Source organism: Vipera ursinii (assembly GCF_947247035.1).
Source record: "Vipera ursinii genome assembly, chromosome: 1".
NCBI lineage: Eukaryota > Metazoa > Chordata > Lepidosauria > Squamata > Viperidae > Vipera > Vipera ursinii.
This window is the reverse complement of record NC_139512.1, coordinates 338160681-338188058: the sequence shown is the minus strand read 5'-3', so window position 1 is coordinate 338188058 and position 27378 is coordinate 338160681. Positions and strand designations below refer to the sequence as shown.

The 27378-nt window shown below is 40.0% G+C and overlaps 1 protein-coding gene across 4 annotated transcripts in view; it reads left to right on the top strand.

The window, feature by feature from the left end:
- The window catches only part of PSPH (phosphoserine phosphatase), a 33656-nt gene extending 17572 nt beyond the window's left edge, over window positions 1-16084 (top strand). For 2 of the 4 annotated variants that reach the window (XM_083351380.1, XM_083351381.1), the window contains 5 exons: window positions 3742-3897; window positions 5775-5909; window positions 9948-10093; window positions 13364-13512; window positions 14962-16084. In XM_083351380.1, coding sequence (XP_083207506.1) covers window positions 3742-3897; window positions 5775-5909; window positions 9948-10093; window positions 13364-13512; window positions 14962-15072 — 697 coding nt within the window. In that variant the 3' untranslated portion in view covers window positions 15073-16084. Of the gene's footprint in view, window positions 1-2708; window positions 2828-3256; window positions 3898-5774; window positions 5910-9947; window positions 10094-13363; window positions 13513-14961 lie in introns of those variants that run through there. The other 2 variants (XM_083351382.1, XM_083351379.1) reach the window with 2 other exon arrangements.
- Window positions 16085-27378: the final 11294 nt, after the last annotated feature.

Sequence of the window (27378 nt, the reverse complement as noted above, 5' to 3'; positions counted from 1 at the left end):
TCCAAATCCTATCCCTCTGGAGATAGCATTAAGTGCTCCCAATTTCCCACATGAACTGCTCACACAGGAACAACAACAAGCCAGCACTGGCATGTTTCAAATTTCCATATTCTTGGGTACTCTTGGGAAACTAAATTTCCCCACCTTCAGGTGCAGTTGGACTAAGCGTTCTGGCATATTTGTTTGTCATACCTTCCTCTTTCATAGCCAGCCAAAGTGTTCCCTTCCCTAGAGGGTGTGAAAGCCTCTAATATCCAAAGTGAACCCATCTGGTGGAGAAACTTTGACTTGGACATCTGTTAACATCCAAGAGGCCTATTTATCAAGTCTGAAAAGCACTATTGGAGCAAAGGCATGCCTTTTCAGGACTGTGTTAAATTAAAATGGAATGGATTGGTACAGAGCTGTTTATGTCACTTCAATTACTCATTGCAGCTCATTGGAGCTGAAAAAAAAACCTCCAGCTACCAGGCATCAATAAGTTTCTCATCTCTGGCTTATGATATCACTGGATAGTCCAGAGGACATACAGCAAACCCAAGAGGCTTTGGTGCAGCCCATAACATGCTATCTTGTTTGGCTGCTTAAAACTGGTATCAGTACTGGTTTTCCACAGCAAGCCACCTACGTCTGCTTTTCAGCAGTAAGCTGTTTTGAAATTTCTGCATAATTGTGGTTAGAAAAAATGGGTCTGAGAAATAACCATGTTCATTTTTTAGGTCAACATTCAGTACCTCACAAAAACTCTGCAAAAGAAAAAAAGAGTGGGAAAGTCCTGTTTATGCCAGTTATTTGCTCACTTTCGTATGTCAAGATACTCACAGGTCCTTAGATAGCATCTACAGAACACCAACTCTAAATGAAATTTGTAATAATGAAAATTAATTAAAATGTTAAACAATTGCCAGATTTTGTGCGATGTTGTGTACTTACATGAATTTTGGAGATGTCAAGTAAGGATGTCAAATCTAGTAATCTCTCAACATTTCAGCAGTTTAAAATTTTCTATTTTAGGTTTTAAAAAGTGACCTAGCCTTTGTTTATTCTTAGTAGAATTTTCATTAAAAAAATTCAGCTGAAAAGAATTTAACTAGTTTCCCCAAGTGGCTCATTTTTTCCATGAATGGTCAGATGTATGTTTATAAAGCTTCTCCCCAAATGCCAGTGTAGGCCAATAAAATATCATTGCATGGCAGGCACAAGTTTTCCTTTATCACCAAAGGTCCCTGTTGCAATCCAGCCCTGATCAGCAGATATTACATCATGATTTAGAGACATGGTGACGCAGGCAGCTTGATGCATCTTTGCATGATGTCCCTGTCAAAATTGGCCAGGTGACATGAGATTGAGTTCTGGTTGGATGTTTATCCTTTCATATTGCTTGGAAAAAACAGCTGGATGTACTCCAAAGCTGTGAGCACGTGCCTTTTTCATGGCATTGTGTAACAATGCGTCATGTTGTATGGTGTTCCAACTCCGCCCCAGAGTCAAAGCTCTCTCTTCTGCCTTCTCTGGCTTAAAACAAACAGAAAATTTGGAAGCCATCAGCAAGTCAAGGCTGATAGTAAGCAAATGTGAAATTCCACTTTCTCAACACTTTCCCAGACCCTGTCTCTTCTCGGATTCTGACCATATCCAAACCATAAGCTTAAAGCAAACAGCTTCAATTGTCACATCTTACCAGGATATATTGGGACCCATAGTCTGTGACTTCTTAATGTCAGAGTGAAGTTTGTAGGATTCTTTATGTTTAGCCATCACCTTTACTAATATAAAAACTAGTCTATGTTTATATTGTAAAATATCATTAGGCCACCATGAAACAAAAAGCAATGGAAACCTTTAAAATATTCTTAGGTACAAGCTATGTTTCAGCACTTCCTCATGTTCTCCTAACCGGTTGGAAGATGTTTCACTTAACTGTTCTTTGAGGACTTGTCCTGATGATGCAGCCTTCTTGGATATGTCTAACGAAGAGAAGAACTAGGGATGACATGATAGCAGCCTTCTAATATTTGAGGGGCTGTCACAAAGAAGAGGCGAGCAATCTATTGTCAAAGCATCTGAAGGCGAGACAAGAAGTAATGTATGGAAACTCACCAAAGACAAATCCAACCTAGAATTAAGAAGAACTTTCCTGACAGTGAGAACAATTAATCAGTGGAATGGGTTGCCTCCAGAAGTTGTGGCTGCTCCATCACTGGAGGATTTTGAGAAGAGATTAGACAGCTATTTGTCCAGAATGATATGGAGTCTCCTGCTTGAACTGAGAATAAAAGACCTCCAAGGTCTCTTTCACTTCTGTTATTCTATTATTCCTTTCCATTGCCACTTTGGCCTGGCCAGCAGGAATGATCAGACATCTGGTTGCCTCAGCCAAAGTAGTCTTAAAAAGCATATAAAAATAATTAATAATTCATGTTTAGGAGAAAGGGGACAGGGCAATTATTCACAAATAGGAGACAATGTAATTCACTCAGGTATATGAAAGGTCCCATTTTGTATATTTGGAGGCTTGTTCCTTCTTCAGCAATGAAACAGAGATAATTCCAAAATCAGTGATGCTTTTTTCTTTACTTTTTTTTCTTAATCACCTTATCTGATGAAAAGCTCTCACTTTCTCTTCATCTAGGAAACTCTCACTACATCTATGGGAGATTAACGAAGGGGACAATGCAGATTTATACTTTGTGCCACTTTCCATATTGGAGCAAAACACATTAAACAAGCTGTCTGGATTAGTTCCTTGAACAACTTATCTTTTTGTAAGAAGTAAGCATAGCATACACTACCTGGGCAGCAAAGGTTTGGACAATGACAGCAAAAGGTTAGATTTTCCTGTATCATTTTTCTCCCACCCATTGGCTACCCGAGTTCTTCACTACAATTCAACACAATTAATGACCAGGCCTTTCAGATTAGATCCAAAAATGTAACAGGTGTGAAACAGAAAATCCTCTAAGAAGATCTTGTATAGTTCCTATTATTGTGACTGAGTGGATCTTCTTGACCCACTCATTTAATATCATTATATATAGTAATGTCCCATTCCAGTTGTCAAAGAAAAACTTGTTTTTTTCCTCGTGCTGATTCTTCCCCTTCCCCATAATTATACACTTGAATGCTTTCTTTTAATTTTCTTCTTGTTCTTTGGCTAAACCTTAACTAAAGTTTCATTCCCTGGGATATAAAAAATGATTATTTTCAATCCAATTTAAGATGGATTCTTTTAGTGTACTGCTGTATTGATGTCAAGAACTCTGAGTACTACCAATTGATGGCTCTTTTGAGAGGGAGCCAGACTGTATAAATGGAGGAGATAGTTTAATTAAAACTATCATCAAAGGTGATTATTTTTAATCAAGAGGCAAAATTCATTTTGTGGAATTTTTGGTGCAAAGAGTAAGATAGATGGCCACTCCTGGAGGAAAAATCCTTCTCTGTAGTAAATGTGTGTGCCATACCTCAGATGGACCGTGTCAGTGAAAGTTCCAGGAATGGTTAACTCAGCAAGGGGGGCAACCTTGATTGTCTGCCCATTTCTCTGCTGCCCCTGAAGTCAGCAAATCAGCAGCCTCCTCTACCCTCCTCCACTCCCAGCTTCTGCTTAAAAAAGAGCTGCGGCATTAGCGTCACCTCTCAACACAGGGCTTTCAGCCACAGATCTCCTTCTAAGATGGCCCAACTGAGGGTACAGGCTGGCAACCTCCAGAATGACTTCATCTTTCTTTCACATTACAGGAAGGTTCCCAAAAGGATGTCTTCTATCATGGAGATGAAGGAAATCTTCCTCAATGCTGATGCCGTTTGTTTTGATGTGGACAGCACAGTCATTAGAGAAGAGGGGATTGATGAACTGGCAAAATTCTGTGGGGTTGGAGATGCAGTGGCAGAAATGTAAGTATGATCCTGGCTTGCTTGTTTCTTCTGAGAAGAAAGACCACACCTGGAGATTTGTCTATGGAGATTCTCAGTCGTTGAGGTCATGGTTGTCCCAAAGTCTGAGAAACCAGTTTTGTAGTCAACTTTGAAACAGATCACAGAGACTAAAGGTAGGAAAATAAAACAAGGAATATTGCTTCTCTTTGACTGCATCAAACCATTGCTTTAAATGTATTGATATGACAACATATACTCATTTTGAGTTCATCTATTATCTCATTAGAAGCTACTCCACGGCACAACCAGAATGCTGCTAACTTTTTTCTCTAGTATTTTAAGTCTTTAGTAATGCAGCAAGCTTTCTCTTTTGCATCTCTTCAACATGACTTACAAAGTGACTCCAAAGTTTGCCTGTGCTTTTGCTTGCTTTGGCATTTCATTGAATAATGAAATTCATTGATAAGAGAAAATTATTACAGAGTCTGTATGTGCAAAAGATGAAAAGACAATTGAGGTAGTTCTGTGATGAAAAAAAATGCTTGAATAATTTTATTACCAGTCCAAGGCCTTTGTATCTGATACCCTGAGTATAACATTCAGCATCAGTATGTATTTTTGTGATACTACATAGTTAATCATGAAATATTTAATTAAGCTTCCTGTAAGATGAGTTGTTTCATAATGCATGTTCATGTTTTGAACTGGGATAATGGATTTTTGAGTATCTCTGGCACAACTTTAATGTACAGTTTAGAAATCAGGGCTATGTATCTATGGCAAACTTTTAGAATAGCTATGTTGTAAAGTATCTTTACAGAATAGCTATGTTGTGGTCAGTATCTGGCATTTCCAGGACCAAGTGTAAATGCTGATTCTGTTGGATCGTCAGCTTGCCCAAGCCAGAACACTGTGAATTGACAATAGACAGCTGGTCATGTCTGTTCAAAGAAGTTGCTGACCACGGGTGCACGGTGCACAGCTGTTATTGCCTCTGGTACTTATGTATTTTTTCACTGTCCTCTTGCTACTTCTAGTTAAACCAGCTGTGCAAGTTTTTTGCATTTTTTAAAAAATAAAAAAGACATGCCAGCTTGCACTGGGTGTAGTTGAGAAACTATTTAACAATTGTGATACAAGAGCATAGGGCATTTACCAGGTATTTACACACAATTATGTTGCATAACCATAAGAATTTTTAATTGCTTTAAAAACTACTTAAGGATCATTCTAGAAATGTCATTTGTGCTGAAATGTCATATGTACTGAAATGGCAGGTATAGGTGATTGGGACTGAGGCAACATTCACAGAAATTTATCCATCCAAATTGTTATTTGGCCCAGAAACAAGCAATAATAACTTTTTGTAAGACCTTGGCAACGTGGCTTTGCCCACGGGTCTGGGGAACCCCGAGTGGCATGGAGCCCATCAAGTGGTTCATTTGATTGTGTGTTGTCACCAGAGGAGAGCATGGTGGAGGGTTATTGTTTTTTATTCTTTTATATTCGGTTTTTATTCTTTGTAAGCTGCCCAGGGTCTCCAAGAGTGAGTGGGCGGCCATATAAATCTTCTAAGTAAATAATAAATAAATAAATAAAGTTAGCATTAGTGAACAGCAGGTTCCAGCTTTTGAACAGCAGCTTGGAAAAGTCAGTGTTGTAGTCCTGTTTATGGATTACAGAAACATGTATTTAGCTATTATGGGGAATGGACTGCCCTAAACAGTATGATTTGATACAATGGGGAGCCCTTATGTTCTTAGATCATAGCATACAATTTCAGTGGGTTTCCACAATATATTCTAGTTTATCAGATTTATTTTTTTGAAACTCCTCAGCAGATCTTTCTTCTCTTCTTAAAAGCCTGAAATGAATTTTTCTCCATCTTAATTTAGGACTCGCAGAGCAATGGGAGGTTCAGTAACGTTCAAGGCAGCTTTAACTGCACGGCTAGGCCTCATACGACCTTCCTACGAACAGGTGCAGAAATTAATATCAGAGCATCCACCCCAGTTAACGCCAGGGATAAGGTAAGAAATATTAGGAATAGTTATGTTATGCAGTGTTACCAAGATGTTTTTTTTTCATGGAGATTGTCATAGGTACTTCCTGTGTGTTCCTAGGATTTTATGAAAGACATACTACAACAATGCTGGACTGGGACTTGGACCTTTGAGTTGAATTCTCCCCCCCCCCCCCCCCCCCCCCGTTTATTAAAGCAATACATCAAATCATGCAAGCTGCTTTTGAATTCAGGCAAGATTATCTTTGCTTCCTCTCCTTTATCTTGCCCATTGCCAGCTGAGATTAAAATCCATTGCAACAACACATTTTTTTTTGTTTTTTTTTCCTTCCCTCAGCCATCCAGCGTCTTTATTTACACAGAGACAATGGAACCGCAGGGGAAGCAGAGGTTGAGGCTTTGTCTTTCCAGCATGCTAGTTTTTTTTTCCCTTCCCCCTCCCTCCTACCCCCCCTACCTCTCCCCCCTCCCCCCCTCCCCCCCCACTTCCCAGAGCTAAATACAAGGTATATATATAAAAAGCAATCATAAACAATCATATACTAACAACTATAAACTCTAAAATCCATCACTCTCTAGCTTATATAGGATAAAACAAGCCTTAGTAATATTAAATATGTATAAAAAGAAACTAAAATAAGAAAAGAAAAAAAAACGAAAGAAGACTTATTCAAATGCTACATAAAACTTCTTAACCCTATACTTGTTCTGGATAAACTCAATCCATTTTCTCCATTCCATAATATAGCGTTCTTGCGAATGATCTTTCAAATAGGCCGAAATCTTCGCCATCTCTGCCAGGTCGGAAACCTTTAAAGTCCACTCTTCTATGGTCCTCTTTCTTCCAATATTGACCTATCAAAAGTCTTGCTGCCTTAATTAAATTCAACATCAACTTGGTGTCCACAACTGTAGCGTCTGTAATTATTCCCAACAAAAAAAGTTGCGGACAAAACTTTATCCTCTGTTTAAAAATCTTCTGCATATTCCACCAGACTTTTATCCAAAAAGCCTTAACCTTTTTACATGTCCACCATATGTGAAAATATGTTGCATCTTCATCACCGCACCTCCAACATTTAGGCTGATAATTCAGATACATACTTGCAAGGCTGCAGTTTAGTACTTTCTTGTACTAAACTGCAGCCAAACTTTGCTTTATCTGCTTGTTTTCAAGCTATGATGTGGAATTTGGATTTTGATCTGGGAAGTTTCATCTTTGGTTCTGGGTGTAACTCCACCCCGAACCAACCCAGTGATGCCCTCCATGTGATGTCCCGTTGCCTGGAAGCAGTACAGATTTGGATGGGAAAGAACAGACTCCAGCTCAACCCGGCCAAGACTGAGTGGCTTTACGTACCGGCATCTCGTTTAGTCCAAGAGGTTCCATCTTTGGTTATAGGAGGAGAGATATAACCTCCCGTTGATAGAGCACGCAATCTAGGCGTCCTCCTGGATTCACGACTCAGTTTTGAAGATCATATTGGAGTCGTGGCTAGGGGGGGCATTTGCCCAGGTTCGCCTGGTACGCCAGTTGCGCCCCTTTCTGGACCGAGATGCCCTACGTACAGTCACCCACGTACTCGTTACCTCACGTATAGATTACTGCAATGCTCTCTACATGGGGCTACCCTTAAAGACCACCCGGAGACCAGCTGGTGCAGAGTGCGGCCGTGCGGGTAGTGATGAGAGCAACCCGATACTCCCATATTACACCCCTCCTGTGTGAGCTGCATTGGTTACCGGTTGTCCTCCGGGTGAGATTTAAGGTGCTGGTACTTACTTACCTTTAAAGTCCTACATGGCTTAGGCCCAGGATACTTGCAGGACCATCTGCTGCCGGGAACGACTTCCCATCGCCCAGTACGCTCACACAGAGAAGGCCTCCTCAGGGTACCGTCGGCTAGACAATGTCGGCTAGTGACCCCCAGGGGGAGAGCCTTCTCTGTGGGAGCGCCAGCCCTATGGAACCAGCTCCCCCCTGACCTTCGGATGGCCCCAGATCTCCAGTCCTTTCGCCGCGGCCTCAAAACACTCCTTTTCCACCTGGCTGACCTAGACTGACAGGGATTTTAATTATGTTTTTAATTTTTAACTCTAATTTTTAATTTATTTTAATTTTAATTTTTATTTATTCTACAGGGGCCTTTAATTTTAATTTTTATTTTAACTTCTGTATTTATTGTACGTTATTGTTGTTAGCCACCCTGAGTCCTTCGGGAGATAGGGCGGCATATAAGTCCCAATAATAAATAAATAAATAAATAAACTACATTCCTGAACTCAAAGCTGGGAACAGTTTGGGTTCCTACTGGATTCATGGCTCCTGTGAAGAACAGGTGACAGCCATGTCCAGGAAGGCCTTTGCACTACTTTATCTTGTGCATAAATTGCCCATTTCTAAATCAGGAGGCTCTGTTCATTGTCATTCATGCCAGTCATCTCCCTGTTGGATTTCTGCAGTGTTCTCTACAAATGATTGTCTTCTAAGGCTTTCCAGTTGCTGCAACTGGTCCAGAGTGCAGTAGTGCAGGCACATTGCTATGTTCATGTAAGACCACTACTGTGTCATGTGAATTGCACTGGCTTCTGATAGGCCTCTGGGTGTGATTCAAAAGTTAGTCATCATCTATAAATCCTTGTATGTGGAACAGGGCTTTTACTTTCAGGACCATCTACTTCTTGTTATTTCTGAGTGTCCCACAAGTACACACAAGCTAGACAGTCCTTTGCTTGAAGCAGTCATCTAATGGGACCTAGAAGATATGCCTCCCCTTTGCTGCACCTGTCCTTTGGAACAATCTCCCCTAAGGTGTGGGTGGTTCTGACCCTTATTCTTTTAGAGAACTGTGAAGATCTTATTTTTCCCATTTACTGGACTAAAATGTAAAAATGAGCTTTCTCTATACCCAGATTTGGCTATTTGAGGAGTTTAATAATGTATTTTTTTATTTCTCGTCTAGAAGTTTAGAGCTCATTCTGAGCTAACCTGCTTGTTTTTTTACACTTGTCTACTCAAAAAAGGAGAAGGAGAGGGGAATCTCCACATAGCTGCAAATCTGTGAAAGTCATAGACTTTCAGTTCCCATCCTAGAGTCATGTGCTACCCAGTCAAGGTCAGTCCCATGACCATAGAAGCAGGCCCAAGAAGTCATGGTGCCAGGTTTTGATAAAAACCTTGGAGTTATTGCCCTGGTGGTGCAGTGGTTAAAGGGCAGTATTGCAAGCAAACTCTGTGCACAATCTGAACTTCGATTCTGACAGGGCTCAAGGTTGACTCAGCCTTTTCTCCTTCTGAGGTCTGTAAAATGAGAACCCAGATTGTTGGAGACAATATACAAATAATGCTTCGACATTGTAAACTGCCAGAGAGTGCCATAAGGTGCTATGAGCGGTATTTAAGCCTAAATGCTATTGCTATTGTTGTTTGTTGGGAGTGTCTGCCCAGAACCTAGCATCGGGTACTGTGGAAATTCGCCATTATGGGGGTATCTCTGCTGTGATTATTAAGGAACTTGTAGGAAATTTGGGTATCATCTTGTTTAAGTTAATAATAAAACTTAAAATCTCTCTATTCCTAGGAGTACTCATTGTCTCAGGATCCAAACAAACTAATTGCCTGGGCACTTGATCACTGCCCTGATACTTGACAGAACACTGACATAGAATCTTCTCATATATTTCATTCACTCCAGACGTCTTAGTTTTCAATTTCACAATTCACAAATAAATTTAATCTTTTTTTATACTTGTTGGGGATTATGCAAGTTGAAATACAATGTATAGGAAAGGCATTAGAGTAGAGAAGGAGGAGGAAAATCTCTGAGGAACTCTTACTTCTTTGTGCCCAATGTACCTTTCATTTATTTAAAGTTTATTAGTGGAGCCTGGCTTTGTGACCCTCAAGATCCCTTTGGACCTCTCTTGCTCATTTTGTATCTATTATATAGATGATAATAATGCAGATAGCAAACAAAAATAACCTGTCTGAATGTATTTGTTCTTTTGCCCTGACCTTATGGCCTTTATTTTTTCTTTCTTGAAGAGATCTCGTCAACCGGCTCCACCAGCGAGGTGTCCAAGTCTTCTTAATTTCTGGAGGGTTTCAGAGTATTGTCGAACATGTCGCCTCACAATTAAACATTCCAACAGCAAATATCTTCGCCAATAGATTGAAGTTCTACTTTAATGGTAAAATTTTCCATATGATTGAACTTAGAACTGATAAGGTTGTTGACTCCATAGGGTCCAAAGATAATAATATGATGTGTTAAACATTGAAAGAGAATTACAGAACATCTCAATTCTGTGGCAAAGGAGGATAAAAAACTGTTCAAAGTCGGTTGCTTAAAAAAAAATGAAATATATAAGAATTATTTGAAGGCTAACTAGTCAACGTGAAAATTTATTCCATACAAGACTAAACAACTACTTCCTTCATTGTTGAAATTTACATTTAGTAAATATTTGTTTGTACTTCTAAGCACAGGGCTTATTTTTTCCCCCCAACAACCAGGTTGTGAAGTAGGTTGTGTTGAGAAAGCAAGACTGGCCAAATCACACAGGGAGCTTCTAAAACTGAGAATGAACTAGAATCTAGGGTCCCCCACTCTTACTTTGGTATGTTAACCACTGGACCATATTGCTTCTCATGAGCAGAAAGGCTGTTTAAATTACTTTCCAACTTGAACTTTCCTTCTTGGTTTGGAACTCAGGAAAATAATGGCATTCTAATACATTACTGTATGGCCATGTGATACATTTCCATTGAAAAGTACTTGCAAACTATAAATTTAGATTAGAAGTGGGAATCTATTTCAGATTATGACATACCCAAGAAAGCAACCTAGGCTCAAAGCCCAAAATATTTGTCATACCTATATTTTAGCACTTCCCTCACTGGTAGATCAGTCCATTTTCATCCATGCATGAAGAAATTGACTACTCGTTTCTCATACGTAATTAACGCCCATGCGCTTTATGTACAGAGGGCCTTTTCTAAGGGAGAGGTAGTTAAAACCTCCACTTGGCCTTAACAAGCCAACTGACAAGTCTGATTGCCAATTCATACAGTGAGTCAAGGTTTGCTGTGCATTTCTTATAGATCTTATAGTGACTTTTCACATTACAGTACACATTTCAGAAATGTGAATGAAATATACTGTAAAACTAGTTTGTTGAGCTGTCTGCAAAAAAGATCTTTGGGGTTATAAATATCTGAGAGCCTTCAGCTTTAGGACACGTAAGCTTCTCAAATTTCTGAGTTGGAAATTACGGGCTACGTTAGCTTTTTAGACCATCAATCAGAGCTAAAAGTCCATTAGTCCAGCTGTGTCTAACAATCTCATAGCTGAGAAATTTGGGTCTTGCAGTCTGGAGGGCCAAGGAAGGGAAGACTGATCTAGTCCAGCTTCCTGCTTCCAAAAGAAGCCAACAAGCCACAAATTTATTTTGAAGCAACAGGTCCCTGGCTTTCATCTTTTCCTTTCCCATCAGCTAGGATTCAGTGGCATATAGATTTAGAGGTTCTGTTCCAACATCGTAGTTAATAATCTGTAAACTACTGTGACCCTTACTAAATCTTCCCTCCTTCCAAATTGCAGCAATTTTAGCCTGTTCTTGTAGAAAGGGCTTTCCAAACCTTTTCCCTCTAGACTATTTTGAATTGTTTAACTTTTTAAAATCATAGTTCCAATTGTTGCTTAAGTTGACCCTCAGCTGGGAAAACAAGTTGAAGGGAAATCTTTAGACAGTAAATGGTTGTGTTTAAAGTATTAGACCTTCCAATCACTTTCCCACTTATGAAACCGCAGTCGCCCAGGTTATGCAAAACAAGTAATTCCTTCCAAGGGTTAAGATTTGACACTTTGCTTTGGCACAAGGTAAGAGCAAGGGGTGTGTTGCTGAGATCAGCTTGTTTATAGAGCGATCAGCAGGGTCTCTTATCCATCCAAAGTTGTCTTTCGGGTGAGGTTCAAGGTGTTGGTTACGATCTTTAAGGCCCTACATGGCATGGGTCCGGGTTACCTCAGGGACCACCTGCTGCCGGCATCGACTCCCCTCCGCCCTGTGCGTTCCCACAGAGAGGGCCTCCTCAGGGTGCCGCCAGTCAGGGAATGTCGACTGGTGGCCCCCAGGGGGAGGGCCTTCTCTGTGGGGGCCCCGGCTTTATGGAATCAGTTGCCGGTGGAGCTCCGGATGGCACCAGACCTTCGAACTTTCCGTCGGGGCCTGAAGACCCATCTGTTCGAATTAGCTGGTCTGGCCTGATGGGGATTATGGGTTTTTTAATTGTTTTTAATCTGTATTACTGTTTTATTGGGCAAGGGTTTAATTCTTTTTAATTTTTGTATAGTGTTTTTGTTTTTTATATGTGCCCTGTGAACCGCCCTGAGTCCTACCAAGGAGAAGGGCGGTATATAAATCAAATAAATAATAATAATAATAATAATAATAATTAGCTGATAAAACATATAACTTCAAGATTAAGATATCCTGCTAGTGATATCCTACTGCTATTACAAATTTCCAGCCAAGCTCAGCTTATTTGGAACATTGCAATAAACAGGGTCACTCAAGTGTGTAGTACTTGGCTTTAGATTAATCACTCTGTACTGCCAGAGGGAGAAATAGGAGCAAATGCAAAAGATCAGAATTTTTCCACTGTCTGTTCTGATCCTTTTTGCTTGTAGAGAAGGGTGAGAAGCTTGAAAATAGAGAGAAAGTGGGAAATGGTAATTTCTCCCCAAGCCGTAAATGATGGAATCAGAAGCTAATGTGTTTGGGAACTGTTTCTACTTTCAGGATTTAGTTTTGAGATTAATGGCCTAATAATAGACATTTGAGCCCCTGAACATGTAAGAAAAAATTAGTTTCTTCATCTTCAGAGCAAAAGTACATAGCCAAATTCATGTACTACAATTATTAAAACAGATTAAGACAGAATCAGGATGGCATAATGATTAAGAGGTCAGAATGGCACTGGGGAGACACAGATTCTAGACCAGGGGTGTCAAACTGCTGGCCCGGGGGCCAGATGCGTCATGCTGAAACTGCAACCACCCAATTGCCGGCAATGGAAAAAAGTTGCGATACATTGCGACATGTCACGAGACGTTGCGAGTTTGACACCCCTGTTCCAGACCACCTCAGCCCTAAAAGCTTCCTGGGTGATTCTGGGTCACCCTCATTCCAAGTTCTTATTGTGGCATTATGTATATCACCCTGGGTTCCTGAATGAAAAGTAAGATATAAATCCAATATATGAATAAGAACTAGATTTCTAACCAGAGAATGGATTTCCCAGAGTTGAAACCTTTTGTACTGGAATTCCAATGATTAGAACTTCCTTCATTCTTTAAGGACATTTTTCTCCCTTTTTCAGACTTCTAACATCCTTGACATTCTTCCTAGTATTTTGGGACAGTCAGTCAAGGGTTTCTCTTTGTATCATTTATTCAGGAGAATATGCCGGTTTTGATGAGACACAACCAACAGCAGAGTCAGGTGGTAAAGGACAAGTCATCAGTTACTTGAAAGAACAGTTTCAATTTAAGAAAGTAGTTATGATTGGAGATGGAGCAACAGACATGGAAGCCTGCCCTCCAGCAGTGAGTATCAAAGATAGACATTTCAACCACAATTTAATTTTTATTAACCCTTCTTCCTGTTGGTCTAGGGTAGTCTGTGCTGAGTTTCCTGTATTTTTATCTCTACAGAGATTGCAATAGGCAGTGTGTCAGAAACCAAGACTGACCAAAAGCTGTGGACCTTTTTGGCCCCGTTTAAATGAAATAAACCCCCTATAAATCAGTCAGCAGATTTGCCTAGCATATACTATATAAAAGTGGTCTAGTGTAGCTTCCTGATAAAACACAGATTCACCTGCCTTCCTTTCAATTTTCTCTCTCCAGAAAGATTTACCTGCACTTTCCAAACCTTACTATTTCAAAAGTAACTTAATTTACAAAATCTGTGCAAAATCTACATACTATTCAGATGAATGGACCCACAAAATATGCACAGATGAAAACGGGGAGCCTTTTTAAAAATTCTTTTTTGGTACATAGCTCTCCATAAGGAACCCAGCATGATTCTTGTTCCTGGTTAATAATTATCACTCATTGTTAATTATTCTTTAAAATCTTCTGGGGAAGGGGAGGCAAATCAGAATGAATAGCTCATGAAGCAATCAGAATATTTAGACTTTGTATTTGAAGCAAACTTCTTGTGCTGGTCATGGTAGTTGGCCGGCTTTTAAAAGCAAATATTTCTCCTTTATTAGATAGTGGATTTAGATTTAGAATTTTGGATGACCAAATAAAGGAAGGCATCACAGTGGCTCCTGGGTCGGAAAGATATGGTGCTAGGCTAGCTAAAAGAAATTATTTCAGAATCATTTTCTCCAAAGGATTTTTAACAGTGAACAACACAACCTGGAGCAGTGATGCAGGGCAGCTAACGAAAAAGATACAGAAATAAAGACAAAAAATCAGAAGAATATGGTAGCACTTTTCTGAGTAACACATTTTATTAAAAGGCATATACTTCAATAAAATTGATTAGTTGGAACTCATTCCTTCTCATTTTTGACCATTGTATATTTATTTATTTATTTATTTATTTATTTATTTATTTATTTATTTATTTATTTATTTATTTATTTATTTATTTATTTATTTGTTGAATTTATATACCGCCCTATTCCCGAAGGACTCAGGGCGGTATATATACTAACACTCCTCTCCTCCTAGAATATCTAACCACAGGAAGTATTAAGACAGAAAGGCAGGAATGGGACAAGTGTTTGATAAATTTGCCTGACTATTAATAAATGTCTTTATTTTCTTGATGTCCATATGCCCAAATTATGTAACTCTCTTAAGAATAAACAACATTCAGTCTTGCTGTTCAGAAGTGTTACGTTTTCAGTAGCTTTAGTTTAGGTTGTTACCAGAGGATGAGGACACATTTCTGTTTTGTCCATGACTTGTAAACTCTGAAATGGTCTTTGGGGAAAGGAAAAATAACTCCCAGCTTGTCCATTTCTGTTTGCCCAGGACGGTTTTATCGGCTTCGGTGGCAATGTTGTACGGAAACAAGTAAAGGAAAAAGCAAAGTGGTACATCACTCATTTTGACGAGTTGCTGAAAGAACTGGAAGAACGATAAATTATTAACTAGACTTATTTTATTATTACTTATTGTAGGTAGATATGTAATTATGCAATTAAACATATTGTTATTTGCAAATGGATGTGTTCTGGACTGTTTGTTTATGGCTCTGCAAGAGGGCATAGCCACCATTACTACCACATTCAGAATTTTCAGATGAAAATGATTCTGGCCCATTTATGAGGAAATTGCATCTGTATTAAAATCATAGCAAAGCTTACTACTGATGATGAGAAAATAATAATAACAATATGCTGCTAGGCTCCCAAAAACTGTAAGCAGTTTACAAATTGTTGAAAATATTTTTTAAAAAGGAAACAATCAAAAGAAAAAGAAAACAAAAAAAAATGGCACAAATGATATACAGTAAATCAAGGGTTTTGCCTTTGGCCTGGATGAAAATAAGGTATCTCATAATTAGTACCAATAATTCACTTATAAAAACACTCAAGAATGTTTCCCTCAAGAATCATGAGGGAAAGGGGATTGAGAAAAGGTTGAGACAGGAACAAGAAAAGATAAATTTTGTTCACCTGAGGAAGCAGCAGACTGCCATGTGAAAATGGCAGCATCATAATGAAAGGAAGGGAGGAGAAGATAAAGGAAATAAAAATGGAGCTGTAAAACAAGAGATTCAAATTCAAAATGTATATCCTGCTTCAATTTTTAAGGTGTTATCTGATAAGTATAAGAATATAATCAGGAATATCACCAATTTTTCAGCAAACTTTTAAAAATCAAAACAACTGAAATCAAGCCATGTAAAGTATTGAAACAAGGAATATGTTTCCAGCCTCTATCTCCTACAGCATTGGGGCCAACCCTGATTTGCAGAAGTCTTTGTAACTTTCAGAGATGGCATTCTCAATCTGAGATTCAGTGAAATATAGTGGCTCACAACTGCTATATGTTACAATTCAATACAAGCCAATGACAGGATTTGCACATTAACCATAGTGTGATTTACAGTAACGTTTCTAATTCTGCATGTTATATAATCCTACAAATGTGGCTTATTTAATAGACCATGGTTCAATCCCAATGTCAGAATTCAACATTAGGTGCATACCCCAAGCCAAAAAGGGGTTTAGAGATCAGAAGTGGAGAAGCTTACAAGCTAAGCTTGTAAGCCGCCCTGAGTCTTCGGAGAAGGGTGGGATATAAATGGAATTAAAAAAAAACTGCAAGGGAAATGGTATACTAAAGATCCAGTTCCCGTTTCCTGACAGTTCCCCCCCCCCACATCCCATTCCAAAATTTGCATTGGCTGGGTTCACAAATTATGCTAAGCCACAGGTTAAATATGATTTTTGAACATGCCACAATTGTCTGGGTTCACACTTCCCACCCAGCAATCATAGCAAATTTCTGGATTCAAACTCCATGCTAAAACCAAAATCAGGCCAACTCCATTATAGCTTAGTGTGATATATGAACCCAGACAACATTTTTCAATAATAATACCTACCCCAAAGCTCAGCCTGCACCAGCACAAGGCCTTCCTCGGACACTTTTGCTCTATAAAAGTCCAACAGAAATCTGCAGCAACTTGGGTAGGGAAATACAGCCAAGCCACTTTCTTCTTAATCTACAGGCAGAAACAATTGTTGTATTATGCTGAGAGTTGAAGAGCTTGATCCACAGCAGGAATTTTCTTGGAGAGATTTCAAAAAAGAACCCTCATCCTACCCCCTACTCCTGTTTTTTCCCCCTTGCATTTCTTTTATAGCTGTAGAGTTTCACATCCAAGAGGAGTGATTAAAGCTCTTTATTATAAGTGTTGGGATTCAATCTGGGAAAATATATTCTCAAAACTTTTCCTTCACAATCACTGCCCAGAACAGAGATAGATTAAAACTTCTGGGACTTCTGGATTCTGGGAGTTTTGCAGGCCCTGAACAGAATGCCTTTTGTGCACAACAGGTAACGCAGCACTGGTTGAGATAGAGAAGGCACATACATGTTTCTCTTTCCCTCTGGTCAACAGAATTCAGAATTTAAGGTCATCCATAACTGCTCAGCAGGAAAAAAAAATAGCAGAACGTAACAACTGTGTTGGTGTTGAAAGAAAAGTCTTCATGGTTCAGTCCAAGCCAGGGATAAACAACAAGGCGACTGCTTTAGAAAGAAGGTTGCAGTTTATTGAAAAGGAGAGCCAGACAGAAAGATGGCTCTGGAAGAAAGAGAAAAAAGGGCTGAACACATGTACAGTAGGGAGTGGGTTTTTATACCCTCTTGAGCCTTTTGTTTGGAGTTGTTTCCTGTTCCTGTTTGAGGCTATTTCCTGTGTCATGTATTCTGACCTGAGTCTGGGCGTGCCCTTTGGCATCTGTGGGTTAATCCTATTAGGTCCTGTCTTAGAGTTTGGCTGGGATATGTAGATATTAGGTGTCTTTGTCTTCTTAACCTTCTAGCTGCAACCTTTCTGGATTTGCATCTGCATTTCTATAGAGTTGGTTTCTGCTTGGGGGAGGCTTGGGGCTATTAAGAAAAACTGGGCATGCTTTTCTGCCTCTTTACGATCCTTTAAGGAAATATATTTTTCTGCCCTTTTAATATTTCTTCTCTGGGGGGCTGACTTCCCACAGTGGATTATGTCCTAAATAATATAGAGTTCTGACCTCTGACCTCTAATGCTAATAACAGCATAGACAATGTTGAAAGAAAAATCTTCAGGGTCCAGTGGGATTCAAATAACTGTGGTGGGATTCGAATAACTTAGCAACTGGTACTCTGTAGGAGAGGAGGCAGGGGGCACTGCCATGGACCAGCTCTGAAATGGCCTGACTAGCATGCATTCATGTGCCTCCAATCCCTTGCTTGCTGCAATCTGGCTTTGCAGCAAGCAAGGGGATTGGAGGCACGTGAATGCACGCTACTCGAGTCTCAAAAAATGGTTTTTTTACCCTCTCCTGGATTTTCGTTACCAGACTGTTTTAACTTTCTTTAAAGTTTACTTGATGGAGAATGCAGATCCTTTCCATTCTGCATTAATAGTCTGGCAGTGAAAAGCCAGGGGGAGCGGAGAAAAAAAACCCCGTTCTCACGTATGGGGAGGATTTTTGCTGCCAGGAGTGGGGGAAAATCCCATTTTTTAAAGACATCAGACTAGTGTGCAATCACATGCCTCCAACCACCTTGCTTGCTACAGAACCAGATTGCAGCAAGGAAGGGATTGGAGTCATGTGAATGCATGCTAGTCTGGCCATTTGGGAACCGGTTCTCTGAACTAAAAAAAAAAAGTATTGATTCTGCCGAACCAGTGCGAACCAGCTGAATCCCACCACTGAGTCCAGTCCAAGCTGGGAATAAACAAAATGGAGACTGCTTTAGAAAGAAGGTTCTAGTTTATTGAGTTGCAGGATTTCCCAGCTAGTCCATGCACCTTCAAGATACCAACTTTGAGAAACACTGGCAAAGACAGTGGAGTTTCCAGCCTAATGGAAATGAAAGACAGAAAAAATGCAATAATATGTAACAGACTTGTAGACTGTTGTCCACAAATACTGTCGACCAATTTTTTGTTTAATAATGGGGTCGCGATGAGTCAGACATGGCTTCGCAACTAACAACAATAGCTATTAGCTATAAAATTCTTTGCTTTCAAATTTGTTGAAAGGTGGTGGGTAAACTGAACGAATGGGTTAAGAGAAAGGACTACTAAAATATAGTTATTAGTTACATGTATGTTCATGTCCAGAAAAAGCCTGTCTCTGAACTCCTGAGTTCAGGACATAGGCTTTCTCTAATAATCTTTTCTTTTTACCTGTTTACTATGGGATTTCAGGGCAATAATTGGCATCACACACACACACACACACACACACACACACACACACAAACACACACACCAAAAACAGATCATCTTCTTCTTCTTCTTCTTCTTCTTCTTCTTCTTCTTCTTCTTCTTCTTCTTCTTCTTCTTCTTCTTCTTCTTCTTCTTCTTCTTCTTCTTCTTCTTCTTCTCCTCCTCCTCCTCCTCCTCCTCCTCCTCCTTCTCCTTCTCCTTCTCCTTCTCCTTCTTCCCCTAAAAGATAAGCTCAGATACGCTTTCAGACTCTGGAAAGATAATTTCAGCTTACTGTAGAAGTTTCACTTGAGATCCTCTTTATTAGTTCTTCCAAATGAAAGCAGGATTTGGCCTCAAAAAACAGTCCAAGGGCATGTGTCTGGCTGGCTGCTGATATACCACATGATTTTCTGAGAATTGTTTTGCCAAACTCATAATACAGTACTACATTATTTATTGAATTTTACATGAGAATAATGCCAGGCTTTGTATAAGATGGTCAAGGTTTAGAGGCCATAGCCTTACTTGCTCTCTAACACAAAGCCTTCTGGTTGTGTTCCTAGAACATTCTTAAGCAGATTAGTTAAGGATCAAGAAGATACATCTGTAAAACACGCTACACTTAGCTTGCTCACTTTTCTATATCTTAGGATGCTATGTGAAGCCCACTTGGTTAGCTTATGGTTCAATATATTCCATGATGAAAGAAAATGGCTTGCAGAACTTAACATGAATGCAAAGTATGTGTTTGTATGACCTAAACCAGTCATTAGGTATTTTTTGTTTGCTGGCTGGCCTTATGACACTGGAATGATGCTTTCTTGATTAGATCAAATAGAATAGAATAACAGAGTTGGAAGGGACCTTGTAGATCATCTAGTCCAGCCCACTAGCCAAGCAGGAGTCCCTAAACCATTTCTGACAGATGGCAGTCCAGTCTCTTCTTGAAAGCCTCCAGTGATGAAGCACCAACAACATCTGAAGGCAGTCTGTTCCATTGGTTGATTGTTCTCACTGTCAGAAAATTTCTCCTTATTTCCAGGTTGAATCTCTCCTTGATCATTTTCCATCCATTATTCCTTCAGGCACTTTGGAGAATAGGTTGACCCCCTCCTCTCTGTGACAGCCCCTCAAATATTGGAATGCTGCTGTCATGTCTCGCCTGGTCCTTCTCTTCACTAGACTAGCCATGCCCAATTCCTGTAACCATTAAATTTAAATTTACCAATAGAGAATTAAAAGGAGAATTTGTCGGTAAATTTAAATTTAACACACAAATAGTCTGTTGCAGAATGCGACTGCTTGTAAAGGCTCCTAGATTGGGGTTTAAAGGTGAAAGCGAAAGCAGTATGCTCCCTCCCATATTTGTGGTAGACCAGGTTGCCTTGATAGACCGGTCTCACCAGAAAACGCTCCTGTAACCATTCTTCATATGTTTTAGCCTCCAGTCCCTAATCATCTTTGTTGCTCTTCTCTGCACTTTTTCTAGAGTCTCAACATCTTTTTTATAATGTGGAGACCAAAATTGGTTGGAGTATTCTAGGTGTGGTGTTACTAAGGCTTTATAGAGTGGTATTAGTACCTCACATAATCTTGACTGAATCCCTTTGTTAATGCAACTTAAGATTGCATTGGCTTTTTTGGCTGCCACCGCACACTGTTGGCTCATATTACCGGTAAATTGATTGTCCACTAAGACTCCAACATCCTTCTCACAGTTAACTGCTATTAAGCCAGGTTTCACCCAATCTGTATGTGTATTTTTGGTTTTTCTTGCCTAAGTGTAAGACTTTACTTTTCTCTACATTGAATTTCATTTTGTTATATAGGACCCTATGTAACCCTTCTCTCACCCTTCTCTTCATTAAACTACACATACCCAATTCCAGCAACCGTTCCCTATATGTTTTAGCCTCCAGCCCCCTAATCATCTTTGTTGCTCTTCTCTGTACTCTTTCTAGAGTCTCGACATCTTTTTTACATCGTGGTGACCAAAACTGGATGCAGTATTCCAGGTGTGGCCTTACCAAAGCATTGTAAAGTGGTATTAGTACTTCACTTGATCTTGATTCTATCCCTCTGTTAATGCAGCCTAGCACTGGGTTGGCTTTTTTGGCAGCTGCAGCACACTGCTGGCTCATATTGAAGTGATTGTCTACTAAGACTCCGAGATCCCTCTCACAGTTACTACTATTGAGCAAGGTACCACCTATACTATACCTATGCATTTGATTTTTCCTGCCTAAATGTAGAACCTTACTTTTTTCACCATTGAATTTCATTTTGTTAGATAGTGCCCAGTGTTCGAGTCTGTCCAGATCCTTCTGTATCTTAAGCCTATCTTCTGGAGTATTGGTTATTCCTGCCAGCTTGGTGTCGTCTGCAAATTTGATGAGTTCCCCATCTATCCCCTCATCCAAATCATTAATGAAGATATTGAACAGCACTGGGCCCAGAACAGAGCCCTGGGGCACCCCACTACACACTTCCTTCCATGTAGATGCGGTTCCATTGAGGACCACACGCTGAGTATGGCCTGTCAGCCAGCTACGAATCCATCTGGTGGTAATGCTATCTAACCCACATTTTTCTATCTTATCAAGTAGTACGTTGTGATCTACTTTATCAAATGCCTTACTGAAGTCCAAGTAAATTATATCTACAGCATTCCTCTGGTCCACTAGTTTTGTCACTTGGTCAAAGAATGTAATAAGATTTGTCTGGCATGATCTGTTTTTGACAAACCCATGTTGGCTTTTAGTAACGACTTTGTTTGCATCAAGGTGTTCGCTGATTCGTTGCTTGATTATCTTTTCCAGAATCTTCCCAGGTATTGAGGTCAGGCTGATAGGTCTGTAGTTTCCTGGATCTATTTTTTCCCTGTTTTGAAGATGGGAACTACATCAGCTCTCCTCCAGTCCTCTGGTAGTTCCCCAGTGCTCCAGGATCTTTGAAATATATAGTTCAGTGGTTCTGAGATCACGTCTGCCAGTTCCTTGAGAACTTTGGGGTGTAATCCATCTGGTCCTGGTGATTTGAACTCGTCTAGGCTGGACAGGTGCTCACTTACCATTTTCTTGCCTATCTTAACTTGCGTTTCTATTCTGTTTTTTATGGCACTGGTTTGGGTAGGTTGGACTGTTTTTACCCTTTGTGTAAAGACAGATGCAAAAAACGAATTAAATAGTTCTGCTTTCTCCCTATTGTTTGTCACCTTCTTGCCACTTTCCCCCACTAATGGACCAATCATTTCCTTATCTTTTTTCTTGTTTTTTACATGTTGAAAGAAGGCTTTTTTGTTATTTTTGACTTTGGTCGCAAGCCTTAGTTCATTTTGAGCCTTAGCTTTCCTCACTTCATCTTTGCAGGCATGGGCTATTTTTTTTAAAATTCCATTTATATCCTGCCCTTCTCCGAAGACTCAGGGCGGCTTACAAGCTTAGCAGTAGCCTTCATTCTATGTATATGCCTGCTTATTAGGGCTTTCTCACACACCCCATGCGGCATTATTACAAAGTCAGCTTAATTGCCCCCAACAATCTGGGTCCTCATTTTACCTACCTCGGAAGGATGGAAGGCTGAGTCAACCTTGAGCCTGGTGGGATGCGAACCTGCACTAATTGCAGGCAGCTGGTGTTACTTAAGGATGCATTAGCCCACTGCTCCACCAAGGCTCTTATTGCTGATATTCTGACTTAGTTATGTGCCCCTCTTTCCAATTCTTATACTTGTCCTTTTTATCTTTCAATTTATCAGAGAGTTCTTTATGCAGCCATGCTGGTTTCTTTTGAGAGCTGTTATTTTTCTTCTTTGTTGGTATTGTACTAGACTCGGCCTTTATTATCTCACTTTTCAAAATTTCCCAAGCTTCTTGAGTTGTTTTCCCCTTTAGGATTCTCATCCATGGAATTCTTCCCATGGTCTCTCTAAGTTTATTGAAATTAGCTCTTTTAAAGTCCAAGACTCTAGTTTGGCTGTGTTCTATTGCTTGTGCCTCCAGAATGTTGAATTCCAATATTGCATGATCACTTCCCACCAAGGTTCCTGTGGCTTCGACACCTTCTTAAATGCCTTCTTAAATGAACAATGCAAAGAAATAGAAGAAAACAATAGAATAGGGAGGACCAGAGATCTTTTCAAGAAAACTGGACTTCCGGTAGCGCTGCCTCACCGAATGTCGGCATTTCTGAAGCCGCCCGATCTTGGGATGCGTTACAACGCCCGGAGGCAGCGAAAATCAGCTGTCCCGTGGTGCCGAAGTCTCTCCCTCAGGAGAAGATGGAGAGGCGAGCTTGTTTGGGTAGAGGTAGAGCTCCTCTGTGATTCCCCCGAGTTTGGAGGCTAACGGAGTGAGTTCCCTCGGAGCCGACTTTCTCCGCTCCTAGGACGCTTTCATAAAGGAGTGGAACTAGACGCGACAACTACATCTGCTGCTTAGATGGGACTGTATTTTTTTCTTTGAGAAGCAGGCAAAGCAAAGCAGGAGGATTTGAATTTTCAAGTTGTATTTTAACTTTAACTCAGATTCATTATCTTCTTCAAGTTTTAAGCTGATGGAAATGGAGTAAAAATGGCGCTGGAATGCTGCTTTCTTGTGTGAATTGACTGTTTTGGAAAATTGTTATATTTTGTAACATTGCAAGAGATACAATCTGCAACTGATTCTACCCAGTAACGGATTTTGTGTATTTGAAAGCTTGTCCCTTTTTTATTGAAGGATAAGGAACCTTGGGAGAAAAACTTTTATTTTTTCTCCCTTCTCCTTTCTTTTTTTTTTCTCTTTTTGAACTTTGATTCTGCTGGGAGAAAGAGGAAATTGAAACCTAAGAGATGGCTGCAAGGCGTGGGGGAGGCCCTACAATCTCTAAAAGTGTTATTTCTTCACCTTTACCACAAGCTGCAGGGCAGACTACAACAAAACCTACAGTACAACCACCTTCCCCCCCACCACCTGCATTTACATTGGCAGACATACAGGAAGTTGTGATGCAGTCAACACAAGTATTGACACAAGTATTACAGCAAGAAATAAAGGAAACAAAGGAAGAATTTGTTAATCAAAACAAACAGATGAGGGAGGATATAGTGCTTGCACTTCAGGGTTTGGCTGCACATATTGAACGCCTGGATGTTCATGTGGATTCAGTTATGGAGTATGTGGAGAATCTGGAAAATAAAATCATCAGTACTGAACAGAAAATAGACAGAGCAGAGGTTAAGATTGATAGAACAGAAGATGAAGTCACCATATCACAATATAAAAACATGGAGTTTGCATTGCGTATCAGAGGCCTTAAAGAGAATCCTAAAGAAGACTTGGAATGCCATCAAAATTAACTAAAAAACAACAATGAATCACTTAAATACGAGCCAGCAGTGTGCTGCAGCTGCCAAAAAAGCCAACACAGTGCTAGGCTGCATTAACAGAGGGATAGAATCAAGATCAAGTGAAGTACTAATACCACTTTACAATGCTTTGGTAAGGCCACACCTGGAATACTGCATTCAGTTTTGGTCACCATGATGTAAAAAAGTTGAGACTCTAGAAAGAGTACAGAGAAGAGCAACAAAGATGATTACGAGACTGGAGGCTAAAACATATAAGGAACGGTTGCTGGAATTGGGTATGTCTAGTTTAATGAAGAGAAAGATGTGGGGGGACATGATAGCAGTGTTCCAATATCTCAGGGGCTGCCACAAAGAAGAGGGAGTCAAGCTATTTTCCAAAGCGCCTGAAAGCAGGACAAGAAGCAACGGGTGGAAACTAATCAAGGAGAGGAGCAACCTAGAACTAAGGAGAAACTTCCTGACAGTTAGAACAATTAACTACTGGAACAACCTGCCTCCAGAAGTGGTGAATGCAAACAGCTATAAATCTGGCCTGGTTGCTGAGCACCTGAAATGCGGGCATGTGACTGCCAGGGAGCCCCAACCATTAGAACTTCAAAGCTTGGTTGCAAGTACCCCCAGGGTGGTCCATCACAACTTCAAACGGTCATAAATCAAGGACTAACTTTATGCTACAGCAGGTTGGTTCATATAGCATGTTTAGCTGTGTTTACACATGTGGATGCAGGCCATATATACACATAGCCTCTACCCAAACTTTTAACCTTTTCAACAAAAGAATTGCATGGCTATTAGCACACTTTTATTGGCCAGGATAGATTATTAAGTCACTAATCAGTGAAGCTGGATGGATGGTGCTGGGCAGTCAGCAAGTTCAAGGGTTTCCATGGAAAAATTCCAGTGTTTGACAGACAAAACAAACAGCTGACTTTCAGGGTCGGGAAACACACCTGGACACATATCAGAAGCACTCAGATGGGAAATGATTGGGTGATGCAACACCAAACCGTCACTTTTTCTCAGCTGAACAGCAAAAACAAAAATAGGAAGCCATATTAATAACCACAGCCTAGAGCTAACTCCATTTTTACAGCTTATTCTAGACTTCAAGGGGTTTGCCAGTCCAAAGGGAAAAGGCAATGGCATCTTATTGAGGTCCTTTTCCTCTCATATGTAAGAACGAATAGAAAATCTTAAAATTTGTTTTAAAAATTGGATAGGAATACACAATTACAATACAGGAGAGTCTAGTTAATCCTTAGTATAGAAGTGTATCTCAGCCACTATCAAGCTTTGCCTGAATGTGGATCTGCCTGAGCTTGACAAGGGAAAGCAGAACTTGTCTTGATTGGCAAGGAAAATTTATAGTTACCTAAAAAGATCACTTTTCTGAAGATGGAGTAGTAGAGGAAGCAGGCAGAGTGTCAGCTGGAACCTAGCACCAGTCTCCCAGCCACAGTGACCAGTTACAAGTGGGAATGCTTTATCACCATACTTTATGGGCAGAGATAGTAATAAAGGATTTTTACTGTCACCGCGTATTATTTTTATTAACATAGGTATAAATGATATTGGTTCCTCATATTTGTAAGAAAGAAATAACTGCTCTAATTATAAGTTGCAATCAATTTCAATTTCTTTTGTCTAAGTGTCCTAGAAAATATATTCTAATTCCTAGTTCTAGTTCAATATGCACTTTTTATTTTTACTTCTTTATTAATTTATTTGGAAGTAATATATAACAAAGGGGATCTTTTGCCCATGATCGCTAGAGTAGAGTAACACCATCTTGTGGTCTGCCATAAACATTGCATGCCTTTTTGTAATTTGAGTTTACATAGATTGTTATCTTTCGGGTGACTTTATTTTTAGAAAAAAGTTTTGATTTTATCATTTGTGAGGCTAATATATATATTTATCCATTTTTTTACCTTTTATTTGCTACTAAGATAGTACAGGTTGTATAAGTCTTCCTTTTCTCAAACTAGAATTAGAGGGAAGATACTGGATAGCAGCAGTAAGTCCCAAACTGCTGCACCAGGACAAGAAGTCAACCCAAACTGTGTAGATTCAGTGCGCTTCTAGACAAGGAAGATTGAAACCTCCAGCCTTTCACCCACAGGTACAGCCAAATAACTACATCTTAGTTAATATTTTGTGGCATGGCATGTTAGTACGGACGTGGATGGAAAATTACAGGGAGTCCCAGAGCTAGAGCAAGATTGTGAAGTCAAAAACCATCTTGGAAGAAAGCAATGGGAAACTACTTCTATTGCCAAGAAACCAACACAAACGTATGCATTAAATTACCAGGAGTGGAGCTTGATTTATTACATCTGGGTTACAAAATCCGGTTGATCACTAAAAGTCAGCAAAGACTAGATACTTAGTATTTGGTGGATCCTCCGGTGGAGCAGGCCCTGGAATCTCCAAGGAAGTATTTATTGTGGATCAAGATGGTTGTGCAGCTTCTTTTTCAGCTATCCTCAGAACATTTCTCAAGAGAAGCATGTATTCCTCTATCAGCCTGGTCTTGTGGACAATCCTGTTGTGTGAAAATCAGTCAGAGTGGTCTCTAGAATGCTATCCTTAAAGGTAAAGGTTCCCCCGCACGTGCGTGCTAGTCGTTTCCGACTCTAGGGGCCGGTGCTCATCTCCATTTCAAAGCCGAAGAGCCAGCGCTTGTCCGAGGACGTCTCCGTGGTCATGTGGCTGGCATGACTAGATGCCAAAGGCGCACAGAACGCTGTTACCTTCCCACCGTAGTGGTCCCTATTTTTCTACTTGCATTTTTACGTGCTTTCGAACTGCTAGGTTGGCAGAAGCTGGGACGAGTAACAGGCGCTCACTCTGTTACGCGGCACTCAGGATTCGACCTGCCAAACTGCCGACCTTCTGATCGACAAGCTCAGCGTCCTAACCCACTGAGCCACCGCGTCCCTAGAATGCTATCCTTATTAAAGCACAAATAATTCTATTCATCTATTATGGGGTGAATTGTCTTTTCATGTACTATTCTGTCATTCCAGCTCCACAAGTCAGATTAAAATACCTTATGTAAGGAAATTCAGTTCAGTGAATTCAATGAGAGTTTATATTCTGTCTCCAAGCAAAAGGAAACAGTATCTAATAATAATCAGTAAAACTCAAATAATGCCCATGAC